This window comes from Carlito syrichta, unplaced genomic scaffold (assembly GCF_000164805.1).
Source record: "Carlito syrichta isolate Samal-C Ts95f unplaced genomic scaffold, Tarsius_syrichta-2.0.1 Scaffold305547, whole genome shotgun sequence".
Taxonomy (NCBI): Eukaryota; Metazoa; Chordata; class Mammalia; order Primates; family Tarsiidae; genus Carlito; species Carlito syrichta.
In genome coordinates this window covers 32,694-46,392 of record NW_007249643.1, presented here as the reverse complement: position 1 = coordinate 46,392, position 13,699 = coordinate 32,694, and the positions used below count along the sequence as shown (strand labels likewise).

Genomic DNA, 13,699 nt, shown 5'->3' with positions numbered 1-13,699 from the left:
GCTGGAAGGCTGAGGCGGAAGGATCGCCGGAGCCCAGCAGGTCGAGGCTGCGGTGGCCGAGAGTGGCCACTGCACTCCAGTCTGGGCGACAGAGTGAGATTCCAACTCAAAAAAAAAACACAAAAAAAACAAATCCCAATTAAGTGTTGTATTAGTTTAACAAATTCAAGGATGTGCTCCTGATATTGAGGACATTGGTGTAGAGGCTTAGGGGTGTGTGTAGAGAGGGCCTCTGTGCTGGGGTGTGGTGGGTGTGAGGGGGCAGTGGTGTCTGGGTCGAGGGGTGCAGAGAAGCCTAGAAGAGGAACCCTCCCTGGAATGTGCTCTGGAGCTTGTGGTGTGATGAGATGGGATTTCAGGGGGAGAGCCAAGGTCAGGTTGGGCTCTACCGGATTGGATCCAAGGGACAAGGCTTGGACAGGGCAGCAACTAAGTGGCTCCTGTGTGACTCAGGAGAAAAGGATGAGGCCCAATGTGGGTCTTGGTAGAGGGGATGGAGAGGCGACCATTTTCCAGAGCTACTTACAGGGCTTTCTGACTGGATGCTGGATGGGAGGGAGAGGGAGGAGCCAGAACAACACCAGTTTTCTTTTTTTTTTGAGTCGGAGTCTCACTCTGTCATCCAGGCTGGAGGGCAGTGGCATGCTCCCGGCCACTGTAGCCTCAACTGCTGGGCTCAGACGATCCTTCCTCCTCAGTCTTCCAAGTAGCTGAAACTACAGGCACGTGCCATCATGCCTGGCTAATTTTTTTATTTATTGTAGAGATGTGGTCTCATCAAGTTGCCCAGGTTGGTCTCGAACCCGCGGGCTCAGGCAATCCTCTCACCTCGACCTCCTAAAGTGATGGGATTATAGGCGTGAGCCACTGCGCCTGGTACCAGTTTTCTTTTCCAAACACCTGAATGGATGGCAGCACCCTCTCCCTGAGTCTGGGCTACAGGATGCAGAGAAGGAGCTGGCTGCAAGTGGGGGAGGTGATGAGCTCAGAGGAAAGGACAGGGAGAGTGGGCAGGTGGCAGGAATAGCCCAGGGAGCTGCTGTGGGCTCTGTGGGGTGGGCTGGCTGGAGCATCTGGAAGCCGCTGGATGGGGAGTCGGGGCGCATGGGGGAGGGGAGTGAAAGCCAGAGGAGGGCAGGTCTCCCCAGTGCCACTGTCTCTCATCTGGCGCCTTCTTATCCTTCAAGTCACAGCTGAAGTGTGGCCTCTTCAGACAGGCCTGTTCAGCCGTCTAAGCCAGTGCTCTGTCATTTCCACACAGCACTGTTTCTCTGCATGACCTGTCTATTATTTAACCTGTTTATTTTCTTGAATGTAGGCTCTCTGAACACAGGGACCTTGTCTGTCTTGGATATCTCTAGATTCATAGCCCCAACATAGTCCTTGGCGCATGGTAGGAATCTATAGCATGTTTGCTGACTGACTAGATCAATGAATGATGGAAGGAAGTAGCCGCAGAGAGGCAGGAGGGAAACCAGGAGTATAGTGTCCCCATATGCAGGAGGAACCGAAAAGAGCTGGTGTTGGACTCAATACCTTTGAATGCCTCTGTGAGACCAAGTGTGAGAAGAAAAATATCAGGAATCTGTTGAGTTTGGCAGCAGGGAGGGACCTTGTTAAGATCGGGGCGGGGGAGCGGTTAAGGTGAAATGCAGTGGTTGTAACTCAGTGTTTACTAATTGGTCAACACCCTTGATGAGGAAATAGGCAGGTGTTTGTAGGCAGGCTGAATCCCAAGACTCCGGGAGCCCCCGGGGCTTGGCAGTCAGGTGTCTTCTCAAATGCCTCTCCTCCTGCAGAGACTGACCACCTGGCCACCCTTCCTGTGTGCCGCCCACTCACCACTTTGTTTCATTTCTTTTGCTCCTCACTACTTAAAATCTTATTTTGTTTACCTATGGATGATCTGCTCAACCTGTTTCTGCCCTGTGTGGGCACATGGGCATGGCTTTTTGTTCACAGCCGAATCCCCATACCTATGTGGTGCTTGATATAGGGCGGGCATGTAATACATACACGGGAGGACCCCCAAAAACCCGGAATTTCCTTATAAAAAATCGTGTATTCTTACATGTTCAAATTTCAGGCACCTTCAAAGTATTCTCCATTTGCTGCTGTACACCTATTGGGACACTTTTCCACTGCTTTAAACGGTTTTTTGAACTTGTCAATTTTGATGCCTTTTTGTTTCACCCCTTCTATATCAACAAAACATTTCTCTTTGAGGACTTTTTTCATTGGGGAAACAAAAAAAGTCACTCAGGGTGAGATCGGGTGAACAGGGAGGGTGGGGAACGGGAATTGTGCTGTTTTTCGTCAACAGTTGTGGGCAGTTACGTGCTCCTAAATCATCCATCATGAAATGGGTCAACATGCTGAAAGACTTTCCAACTAAAAATTCACTGAAGCCAAACCCAGCCTCTCACAACAATGCTAACTTGCACACTGATGCCAATGGGTTCCTAGAACATTTACCTAACAGGGGAAGCCTGTCCTACAAGGGACCCGCCCTACAATAAAAATTCTGGTTTTTTTTAGTCCCACCTTGTATCTACAGAATGAGTGTGTAAGTCTTCCCTTTCAGGTGTGGCCTCTAGGCACAGACCTAGCCACCCAGGATGGGTCTTCTGGCTTTTGTCCTCCCCTGGTTGGGGTTGTGTGGTTAGGTGCAGGTAGACAGTCAGCAGGCAGTCTTTACTGGGTGGACAGCACACTATAGTTTGCCTTTATGGTCCTAGGCAAGGCATTTCCTCTCTCTGAGCCTCCATTTCTTTATCTGTACAATGGGAATGGTAGTAAGATTTTATCAAAATATGGGTTGCATCAGCACGGTACCTGGCATACAGGTGGCTGCCATTGCTGGTCATTATTTGTAATGGTTTAATAATCAGCCTGGAGCTGGATGCAGTGGCTTACGCCTGTAGTTCCAGCTACTTGGGAGGCTGGAGTAGGAGGATCACTTGAGCCCAGGAATTCAAGTTCAACCTGGGCAACAGAGCAAGACCCTGTCTCAAAAAAAAAAAAAGTTATCCTGAGCGTGGCCTCTCACTGGACACCCCTTCCAGCAGGCTTTCGGTAGGAGATATATCCACACTCTACAGGGATGGCAAGGGCCTGCTCAGGCTGGGCCATGTTTCTAGTGTCATAACTGTGGGTGGGCGTTTCACGGATTGGCATGTGACAGTGAGCTTCTGCTTGGGTATGTATGTATGGGGACTGAGCAGCATGGGCCACATGTGTCTGCTGCAGGTATGTCAGCCTTTGGGGACTGGGGGACTGATTCAAGGGCATTCCCCACAGAACCCAGACCTAGACTCAGAGGCGCTGCTGGCCCTGCCCCTGCCTCAGCTGGTACAGAAGTTACACAGTGGGGAGCTGTCACCGGAGGCTGCACTTTTCACCTATGTGGGAAAGGTAAGGCCAGCCAAAGAGCTTCCCTGCTTTTCCCTCCCTCTCTCTGCACAGGCTGTAGGGAAAACCTGGCCTGGAGTTAGTACTGCCATAGTAGTACCACAGTGCCTGGGGCTGCCAGGGAGAGAAAGCCAGAGCCCTGTGTGTGTGTGTGTGTGTGCGCGTGCGTGTGTGCATGTATGCGTGTGTGTGTGTGTGTGTGTGTGTGTGAGAGACGCTGTGTTGTCTTAGCTAGAAAGCTGGCTTTCAGCCCAGATTTCACTCTCCCTTCTGCTTCCACCCCATCTTTCGCCAAATCTGGTCTGTTCCCTTCTTATATCTCCCTGCTCTCCCCTTATCTTCACCTCCCTTCAGCCACTCTGGCCCTCCACCACTATCTCCCTCCATGCCCAAGTACTATCCTCCTGGCCAGGTGCCCTCTTGGGTTCCTATCCCCGCTCTTGTTCTCCTGTCTCTGGATCCCCTCTGGCCCAGGCCCAGGCTCAGGCTGTCTGGAGCTCAGTGTGCTGTGCTGTGCACTGGCTTGGGTGGGGCTCCCTTACCTGGAAGGCTCTTTCCCTCTTCTCTGTGCCTCTTGGTGCTGCGGGCTCCCCTGGCTGGGCCTTCAGGCCTCAGAGCAGAAGGTACTCCTGCCCAGGAAGCCTTGCCTGGCCCTCTGACCCTCCCAGCCCTCTCTGGGCAGATAATCCATTGTTAGTGTGTCTTTCCTTTTAGTCAAGCTCCTACCCCCTTGAACATACTCTGCCTTACTTGATTATCAGATTCAAGAGCTCCTGGGAAAGGGGAGGCTTGACTGGGCCAGGTTGGGCCAGGCATGAGACAGAGGAGGGAGTACTGGGCTCTGAGATGCTGGGTTCTGGGTCAGCCTTGCTCTGTAGCTGCCCTGAGGTGGGTGCCTGCCCCTGTTTAGTTCCTGTCTGCCTCACTGGGCAATGATGTGGCTTGGAGGAGGTGGGGGAACAAACAGCCAACGGTCATCTTCCTCCCAGCTCACCCCCTGCTAGGGGGCATCTGAGGCCAGTATCTTGCTCCCTTGGGTGTCCTGGTCTTGGGTGTACTTTCTGTGCCTTGGGGTTGAAGGCCAGAGACAATCAGGAGGAGGCTGGGGCCAGATGTCCCCACTGAGGTAGGTGCTGGGCCCTAGGTCATCCTCTGGGCTCTGAGCCCAGAGCCATGTTGCTGATTACCCTTTCCCTTATACTTTAAAAGACCAATTTTGGACAACCCCCTCAGGTCACCTCCCGCTTTGGGAGTTTTTCTGTCCTTTCTATAAATCTTGCTTTTTCAACCCCAAATAAATAAATAAATGAATAAAAGTCCAATTTCATATGACGAATATTTAACCATAATTTTTAAAAAGGCCAGCTTCACTCTACCTTGTATCCATTTCCTCCTCCTTCAGGCCTGGGAAGTGAACAAAGGGACCAACTGTGTGACCTCCTATCTGGCTGACTGTGAGACGCAGCTGTCCCAGGCCCCAAGGCAGGGTCTGCTCTATGGCGTCCCTGTGAGCCTCAAGGAGTGTTTCACCTACAAGGTACGCCCTGCCTCAGCTTCAGGTCCCCACTGTCCCCTCCATCCCTGCCAGCCAGCTGTGTCCTGGGTCCTAAGAGGAGGTGTCAGGCCCAGAGGCCTTGAGAGGGAATGCTGGGTGGGCCTTGCTTTGGCCTGTATGACAGTGGTGGGAGTGGACCCCGGGCCTCCCGAGGACCCTGACTCATCAGCAATGTCCCTCTTGGTGCCCATCCCCCCTCCCAGGGCCAGGACTCGACGCTGGGCTTGAGCCTGAATGAGGGGGTGCCAGCGGAGAGTGACAGCGTGGTGGTACGCGTACTGAAGCTTCAGGGCGCCGTGCCCTTCGTGCACACCAATGTCCCCCAATCCATGTTCAGGTTGGGTCTTGCGGGTAGGGTGGGGGTAGAGGCACTGGTGCCAGCATGACATGGCTGACCCCTTCTTGCTTCCTCCAGCTATGACTGCAGTAACCCCCTCTTCGGCCAGACTGTGAACCCATGGAAGTCCTCCAAGAGCCCAGGTGGCTCCTCAGGGGGTGAAGGGGCTCTCATTGGGTCTGGAGGCTCCCCCCTGGGCTTAGGCACAGACATCGGAGGCAGCATCCGTTTCCCATCCTCCTTCTGTGGCATCTGTGGCTTGAAGCCCACGGGAAACCGCCTCAGGTATGAGGAGGTGGAGGGAGCTTCTGGGCCCCTCATTGTGTAACCTTGGCTTAGCTTCTGGCCTCTCTGGCTCCAGGCAGGGATTCACTCATCAGAGTTTTGCTGGGAGGGAGCATTACAGCACCACTAGCCACGCATGGGTCGTGATTTCCAAAGTCGTGAGAGTTCAGAGCTGCTGTGTGGGTGAGGGGTTGGGCAGAGGGTGGCCATTCCCTGTTTTCAGTGTCTTGTGTTTCTTATCCAGCAAGAGTGGCCTGAAGGGCTGTGTCTGTGGACAGGTGGCAGGTGAGATCTGTGGTCCTCTCAGTGACCTGGAGGAGGGTGGGGGTTGGCCTGAATTCGCCTCTGCCCTGCTTCTCTGGTGGGGGTGGGCAGCATCTGACCCCAGGCCGCACTGGGTCTGAGTTCCCCCTCCTTGTCTTGCTCATGTTCTCTCCTACCTGCCCCACAGTGCAGCTCTCCGTGGGCCCCATGGCCCGGGATGTGGAAAGCCTGGCGCTATGCCTGAGAGCCCTGCTGTGTGAGGACATGTTCTGCCTAGACCCCGCTGTGCCCCCTTTGCCCTTCAGGGAGGAGGTAAGCAGGGGTGGGCAGGGTATGGGGTAGACTCCTGAACCCAGGCACACCATCCCAGGCAGTGTGGCAGGCAGGGAGGCCCTGTCTCCTGAAAACTACCCACAGGGCACTGAGGCTAGGGTCAGCTTCTCCTCCACAGATGGCCACCAGATGGAGCCCTGGCCTGCATTTGGAAGCCCCCAGGTTTTCAAAGGGACCCCAGCCTCTGCTGCTGTGGCTATGACACAGCTGAAAATCACTCCCCAGCCCCAGAATGCCTGTACCTGGGCTGTACTTGATGCTCAGTAAACAGCAGCTTTCTTACTGCAGTCCTGCCCAGATGATGCTTGGCATGTAGGCTGAGTGAGCTGGGATCTGTGGGCAGTGTAGAGTGCTGGCTCCCCAAAATACCACCATGAGAAAGAGCCTTAGGAGACAGGCTGAGCTGACTGCTGTTGGTGGTGAGGGAGTGCCCTGCCTCAACAGAGCCTCAGGGGCTCTCAGAGAGAGCGAGACAAAGGGAGTATTTGTTGAGATTTTGAAGTCTGGTTTAGGGTGGGTCTTTTGACACAGGAGTGGGAGTGGGGTGGGGGTGGGGGTGAGGGGGGATTGGTTAAGACTAGGTAAGAGTCATGATGTGCCGGGCTTGGTGGCTCAGCCTGTAATCCCGTGCCTTGGGAGGCTGAGGTGAGTGGATTGCCTGAGCCCGCGGGTTCGAGACCCACCTGGGCAACTTGGCAAGACCTCATCTCTACAATAAATCAAAAATCAGCTGGGCGTGGTTGCGCGTGCCTGTAATTCCGGCTACTTGGAAGGCTGAAGCGGAAGGATCACCGGAGCTCAGCAGTCGAGGCTGCAGTGGCTGCACTCCAGTCTGGGCGACAGAGTGAGACTCCAACTCAAAAAAAAAAAAGAAAGAGTCATGATGTAATAGTTAAGGACTGGTCGACACAACAAGGTGAGTATTTGGGATGAGAGGTTCAAAAGGTCATGGAGGGTAAACTGCCATTTGATGCTTTCTGTTGAAGAGTTGATGAGTTGTTCCAGAATGAACAATAAGTTTATTTGTACTCATGTGTAAAGTATTCAGGAGTAGTAAAGTTAGATTCATGCAGACAAGGAATAGTTCATGTGGACCGTAAGCTGTGAGATGTAAGTCCATTTCTCAGCAGTCCAGCATCTTTCTCTCTCTTCTGTATAGACCTCATGCCCTCACCCCAGCCAAGGGTGCCTTGGAAGGGCTGAAGGTTTGTGGACAGGAGAGGGCATTAGTGTTTCTTGGGAGTTGGCAGGTGGCCAGACCTGGGCTGGGTGAGATGTGCTTCCCCTCCTCAGCAGAGGGGGATGTTCTAACCAAACCCAGGGATTCCTGAGAAGGAGGAGAGGAAGTTCCTGTCTGGAAGTCGGGGACAATTTATCATGGGAGTGAGGACAGGTGGTGGAAAGCCTTGGCTCAGGTGGCAGGCTGCCTGGGTTCCAGACCTACCTTGTCACTCTGTACTGGGTGGCTTTGGGCAAGTCTCAGCTCCATCCTGGGCCTCTGTCTCTCTTCCTGGACCTCAAACCTCAGTTTCCTCAGATAGGAATCCTCATCCTTGTTCTGCTCATCTGCAAGTCACTGTGAAGGTGTTTTATGACAGGGTCAGATGCAGAAGTAGGACATCCTCTCCCAACCTGACCCTGACCCTGTGTTTTGCCTCCAGATCTACACAAGCTCTCGGCCCCTGCGTGTGGGGTACTATGAGACTGACAACTATACCATGCCCACCCCGGCCATGAGGCGGGCTGTGCTGGAGACCAAGCAGAGCCTCGAGACTGCCGGGCACACGGTATGGCTGCAGGGTCCCAAGTGTCCTGGCATCTCCCTTCCTCCAGGCAAGCCTTCCTGGTACCCATGGCCTCTTCCTCCCTGGCACCCTGATTGTTTTGTGGTTGGCAATGGGGACTGTGGCCCTGTGGGACCAGTGTATAGAAGGCTGATCTGGAGTATGGAGTGAATGATTGATGGCAAACTCAGCCCTGTGTTGGGCGATGAGTGAACACTGCATTTGGGAGGCCTTGTCCACTGCAAACAATGGTGCACAGATGTCTAGAGGTTCCCAGGGCCAGTGGGTTTTGGTTTGGTCATCTAGATAGCTTCATGTGTGGCTCCAGACTTCTCCCATCCTGTGCCTTTGTGGCTCTAGTAAGAGGTACAATGTGGGCAGGGTTGGTCCAATCCATCCGCAGGGCTGCCTGGACAGCATTGGGGTCATAAATTCAAGAGTTGCTAGGTTGGGAACGCTTTCACCCCTCGATCTCTGCAGCTGGTTCCCTTCTTGCCAAGCAATATTCCCCATGCTCTGGAGATCCTGTCGACAGGTGGGCTCTTCAGTGATGGCGGCCACGCCTTCCTACAGAACTTGTGAGTGATGGTGGGCTTTGGGGTCTTGGTGGGATAGGAAAAGTGGGAAGACCCAGGGGTAGCAGTTGGGTGCTGTGACAGGCCTCGGCTGATCACAGGAAGGCTTGAGTGTTCTAGACAGGGACTTTGCTGTCCCTCTACCCATGCACATTGAGCCTAGAGAACCCTTGTCAGAGAGACTTTGGAAAGGTGCTGGCCTGAGGGGAGCTAGATTGAGCATCTGTGACCTGCCCCTGAGCTGAGCTTGTGAGGTAGGAGGTGGGTGGAGGTGGGGGATGCCTGCTTGCTTGGGAAACAATAGAGGGCAGGGGCAGGATCCAGGCAGGAGGATGGGGTGACTTCAGGCTCTGACTTGAGCAAAGTCCTTTTGAGCAGGACCTCAGTTTTCTCTTCTGTAAAGTGGGTGGGTTGGACAAGACTCACTTTAAGGGACTTGGCAGAGCTCTTGTTGAGATAAATTGGTTCCTTTTGACTGTTTGCAGGGGCAGAGGACAGGCCTGTGAAGGTGCCTTCTGGTGATGTGCCTGGGCTGGTCAGTCTGGTGCCCAGACACAGACCCACTTCCTCTGCCTCACCTATGGGGAAGCTTGGCCCTGCAGCTTTGCTCAGTCAAGGGCCCAGCTTGTCATGTTCTTCTCCCTTTCCCAGCCGAGTATGGTCCAGTCTTCAGCAGAAAGGGCTACCTCTTACTCTAGCCCCGGGAATGAGGCTGCAGGATCAGCTGCCTGAGACCTTGCCTGAGCTCTGAGCCAGAGATAGCCTCAGAGACATGCTTCATGGGCAGCCCACCCTGGACTGTCCCATTTGTGCCTCCAGGGTGGCCTCAGTGAAGCCAGGTCAGGGAGATGTTGTCCCAGTCTTTACTGCTCTGAGCTGGATTTTTGGGAGAGGGAGGCACTGAGTCCTGCCTTGGGAACTCTGGGGGTGTGGAGTGGAGCCTAGCATCCCGAAGGATCAACAGAAACAAACCACATGTTTGAAAGTGGCAAATGAAGGTATAGGAGACCAGTAGTTACTGGAGTCTGGTGAGAAGAACGTGGGCCGGGTCACTGAGTAGAGAAGGGGATTGCAGTGGGTAGGGTATGCAGGCCAAGAGGGGTGCTAAGATGGGAATGCTGGTCTTTTGTCTCCCAGCAAAGGTGATTTCGTGGACCCCTGCTTGGGAGACCTGATCTCAATTCTGAAGCTGCCCGGGTGGCTTAAAGGGCTGCTGGCCTTCCTGGTGAAGCCTCTGGTGAGGGCACACAGAGCAGAGAGGACCTGAGTGGGTGGGAGAGAGCCTCTGGAGCCTTCCTTCCCATGATACCTCATGGATTTCCCTTAGTCTCTCTTGGTTTGGGCAGGTATGGCCTCCTCTTCTCTCCAGCCCCCACCCAGACTACTCTCCTCCCTTGTCCCCTACAATCTTCAGCCAACTTGCATGCTGAAAAGGATGCCAACTTGGGCCCTGTGGGGAGGAACAGAGGGAAGAGGCCCAGTGGCTTGGCCTGAAAAATGTTGGCACCAACCCTGGTTCAAAGCTGAGTCACTGACCCTGTGTCTGTCCTGTGCAGCTTCCAAGGCTGACGGCCTTCCTCCGCAACATGAAGCCTCGGTGAGAGTACTTTCTGTGCCCAGATGCCTGCCCCTGTCTTTAGCTGTCCTGAGTCTGGGTCTGGGTGGCTTCTGGCAGGGAAAGACTGGAGGGAAATAGCTTCTGAGGCTGAAAGTGACCCAGGCAGGGGGGCAACCTCTGGGGACTTTGAAGTTGTCTTGACTGGGTCCAGGTCCAGATGGAGAGCAAAGACCTGAGGGGGATAGCAGGACAGAGGAGGTGGAGAGGAGGAGGCTAACCTAGCTGGGGTGTGGGTAGAAAGGACCAAGAAGGGTTTGGCCTGGGCTGGGGGAAGGGATAATGGGCACTGTGCAATCCAGGAAAGAGGCTGCTCTTAGATATCTGAACTGAACTGAGCTATACTAGGTGCTACCTGTCCTTAATGGCTTGAGCTGGAAAAGCAGGGCCCAAACCACTCCATCTCAGGCCCCAGTAATCCTGTGGACTCACTCCTTCTCTCACCACTAGGCATTCAGGACCTTAGACAGCTCCAACATTGTCTGTGTCCTGAGAGTGGCGAGGTATCAGGCCTGGTCTAGTCCTGCCTCTGCTGTGGAGTCACTAAGTGACGATCTGAGTCCCTCTTGGAGCCTGGTTTTCTCATATGGAGTTCAAACCAGTAGAGGTTGGAACTTTTCCCCTCTCAGAGCTCCCTGGGGTTGAGAAGGTCCATGGAGGAGTGAGGTGCGACATCTGAAAGTGTTGGCAGTAGGGGGTCTGATGTTGCTAATCCCCATGGCTGTGACCACCATAACTGGTGACCTCGCTTCTTCTGCCCAGGTCGGCTGGAAAACTCTGGGAACTGCAGCATGAGATTGAGGTGAGGCCAGAGCCCCTAGACTAGATAGAGCAGGGTGGCAGGGGCGGGTGGAGTTAGGGCACCTGCAGCAGGTCTCGTGGCCACTGCCCCCACTGGGCTTCTGGAGTGACCTATTGTCCCTTCCACTCCCTGAACCCCACTGCGTGGGCCCTGCTCTCTGACTCTTATTTGCCCAGATTCCCCTTCTGGGGCTCCAGACCTGGATGACTCTTTGCCTCTTTGGGGCTGTCTGTGGCCGCCCTGGCAGGAAGAGTCGTGTCCACAGTTCATGTGGGAGGTGGAGCGACTGATGCCCCCTGAGGAGGTCTGTGTCCTGTCGTGGCTCAGTTCAGATCCAGGGGCAGGTGCTGGGGCCAGAGCCACCCCAGCCACAGTCCCCACATTAGAGAGCCTGTGGCAGGCTGGGTCTGAGTGCCTTACCTGTGCGCCGGTGTCCTCCTCAGCTGTACCGCAACACGGTGATTGCCCAGTGGAGAGCGCTAGACCTGGATGTGCTGCTGACTCCCATGTTGGGTCCTGCTCTGGACTTGAATGCCCCAGGCAGGGCCACAGGTGAGGCCTGCTGACCCACTCACATCCCTGACACCCTGCCTGTCCCTTCTGTGAGCCCTGCAGGGCTATCAGGAAGTAGAAGAAGAAGAGAAGCATTGGAGGAGCACCCCACCCCTAGGGGAGGACACTGCCTTGGGGGGCTCACAGCCTGGCTGGCTGATGGGAGTCATGTGGGATGCCCTGGGAGGGAGTGAGCTCCCTGTCCTCAGCACTATTCAAGTTGGGCATCTTGAGTTACAGAGTCTGTGGTTTGGGGAAGTGGAGGTTTGAAGTTCAGTGGGATTTAGGTCAGCCAGTAAAATAGGAAAAACATTCCAGGTGGGAGAAACTGTGTGAGGAAGGGCACAGGGCCAAGGTCAGTGGGATGTCCAGCCAGCTCCGCAATCTGGATTCTTGGACTTTGTCACTTAGAGCTCAGCCCTGCGAGAGAGCCTTTCCCTGGGTGCCATTTCATAGGAGGGGCTGACAGGCCCAGGGTCAGCACTGAAGGTCCCAGGACCTGCTCCAGTGACTTGTGATGCGTTTTAGGGGCCGTCAGCTACACTCTGCTCTACAACTGCCTGGACTTCCCTGCAGGGGTGGTGCCTGTCACCACCGTGACTGCTGAAGATGAGGCCCAGATGGAACATTACAGGGGTTACTTTGGGGACATCTGGGACAAGATACTGCAGAAGGTGAGGCCTGGCCCACCCCTATCCCCTGAGCTCACCTCCCATCCTGGCTGTAGCTGCTCAGAGGAAACCATCAACCCTTGAGGTCTTCTCGGGCCTTTTTTTTTTTTTTTTTTGAGTTGGAGTCTCACTCTGTCACGTAGACTAGAGTGCAGTGGCCGCTTCCGGCCACCACAGCCTCGGCCTGCCGAGCTCCGGCGATCCTTCCGCCTCAGCCTTCCAAGTAGCTGGAACTACAGGCGTGCGCTACCACACCCAGCTAATTTTTTTTTTTTTGAGTTGGAGTCTCACTCTGTCGCCCAGACTGGAGTGCCAGTGGCCACTCCCGGCCACCGCAGCCTCGACCTGCTGGGCTCCGGCGATCCTTCCAAGTAGCTGGAACTACAGGCGCGTGCTACCACACCCAGCTAATTTTTGATTTATTGTACAGATGAGATCTCGCCAAGTTACTCAGGCAGGTCTCAAACCCGCGGGCTCAGGCAATCCACTCACCTCAGCCTCCCAAAGTGCTGGGATTACAGGCTGAGCCACCGAGCCCGGCTTGTCTGGCCTTTCTTAAAGCAAGATCCAGACGACTGTGCCTGGACCTTTTTTGCTGTCTCTCTCCAGCTGGGGTGCTTCCTGGGCCTGGGGTGGGGTCCTACCTTGCCACCCCATCCTGATGCCGGTGTCCCCTGCAGGCCATGACGAAGAGTGTGGGGCTACCTGTGGCCGTGCAGTGCGTGGCTCTGCCCTGGCAGGAGGAGTTATGTCTGCGGTTCATGCGGGAGGTGGAACGATTGATGACTCCTGGAAAGCAGCCATCCTGATGGCTCTGGCTCTGGAGGACCTGAGACCCACACGCTTTGCAGCCCAGCCTAGTCGGGGCATAGCTGTCACCCTGTGAGGAATGTCTGGCAGGGGGCAGAGGCTTCCGTGTCCTCTCCCCGACCTCCTGTAAGAAACACAGACCCCCGAGTCTGGACTTTGCTTCCTGTCCTGGTCCCCTCTCTCTACCCTGATCCCTCACCTCTGTGTGACAGTCAGTGGGTGTGACATGGGCCAAGGCCCAACTAATAGTCAAGAACAGTTTCTCGTCTATGTACTTTCTTGGCGTCCTCATTAGGGTGCTGTGGGCCGCAGCCTGCTGAGTGCAGGGCTGGCATGGCCATCCAGAGCTGGACTCCAGCCGTGCCAGTCTCCTGTTCTGTAACTCCCTCCCCACTCCCTGGGTACCATCACCCAGGGCAGGAAAAGGAGGGACACACGCTGGTGTCCCCTAGCACTTCCCTCTGCCCACCCTCCCTCACTTAGACCAAGTCCTGCTGTGCTGGACGCTGCCCACTGTCTCCTTTCCTCCTTGGTTCCTGCCTGGGATGCCCTTCCTGCTCCTCTTATTCTGGCCTTTGAGGCCTGGCTCGGACTCTTCTTTCTCCAAGAGTCCTTTCCTCCTTCCTCTGAGCCCTGGAGTACGTGGGCTATTCCTTTCCAGTCTGCCCCATGTGGTGGGCATCTGTGGGTGGGTCTGTCTCCCTT

The 13,699-nt window shown here is 54.9% G+C and overlaps 1 protein-coding gene across 1 annotated transcript in view; it reads left to right on the top strand.

Moving 5' to 3' along the window:
* FAAH (fatty acid amide hydrolase) overlaps positions 1 to 13,255 on the top strand; it is an 18,668-nt gene extending 5,413 nt beyond the window's left edge. The window contains exons 2-15 of the mRNA XM_008061727.1: positions 3,301 to 3,414; positions 4,814 to 4,948; positions 5,170 to 5,303; positions 5,382 to 5,588; positions 5,833 to 5,873; positions 6,040 to 6,164; positions 7,847 to 7,972; positions 8,450 to 8,547; positions 9,682 to 9,781; positions 10,101 to 10,141; positions 10,922 to 10,961; positions 11,405 to 11,513; positions 12,042 to 12,187; positions 12,865 to 13,255. Of these exons, the coding sequence (XP_008059918.1) occupies positions 3,301 to 3,414; positions 4,814 to 4,948; positions 5,170 to 5,303; positions 5,382 to 5,588; positions 5,833 to 5,873; positions 6,040 to 6,164; positions 7,847 to 7,972; positions 8,450 to 8,547; positions 9,682 to 9,781; positions 10,101 to 10,141; positions 10,922 to 10,961; positions 11,405 to 11,513; positions 12,042 to 12,187; positions 12,865 to 12,993 (1,545 nt within the window). The 3' untranslated portion in view covers positions 12,994 to 13,255. The remainder of the gene's footprint in view (positions 1 to 3,300; positions 3,415 to 4,813; positions 4,949 to 5,169; positions 5,304 to 5,381; positions 5,589 to 5,832; positions 5,874 to 6,039; positions 6,165 to 7,846; positions 7,973 to 8,449; positions 8,548 to 9,681; positions 9,782 to 10,100; positions 10,142 to 10,921; positions 10,962 to 11,404; positions 11,514 to 12,041; positions 12,188 to 12,864) is intronic.
* The last annotated feature ends 444 nt before the right edge of the window (positions 13,256 to 13,699 follow it).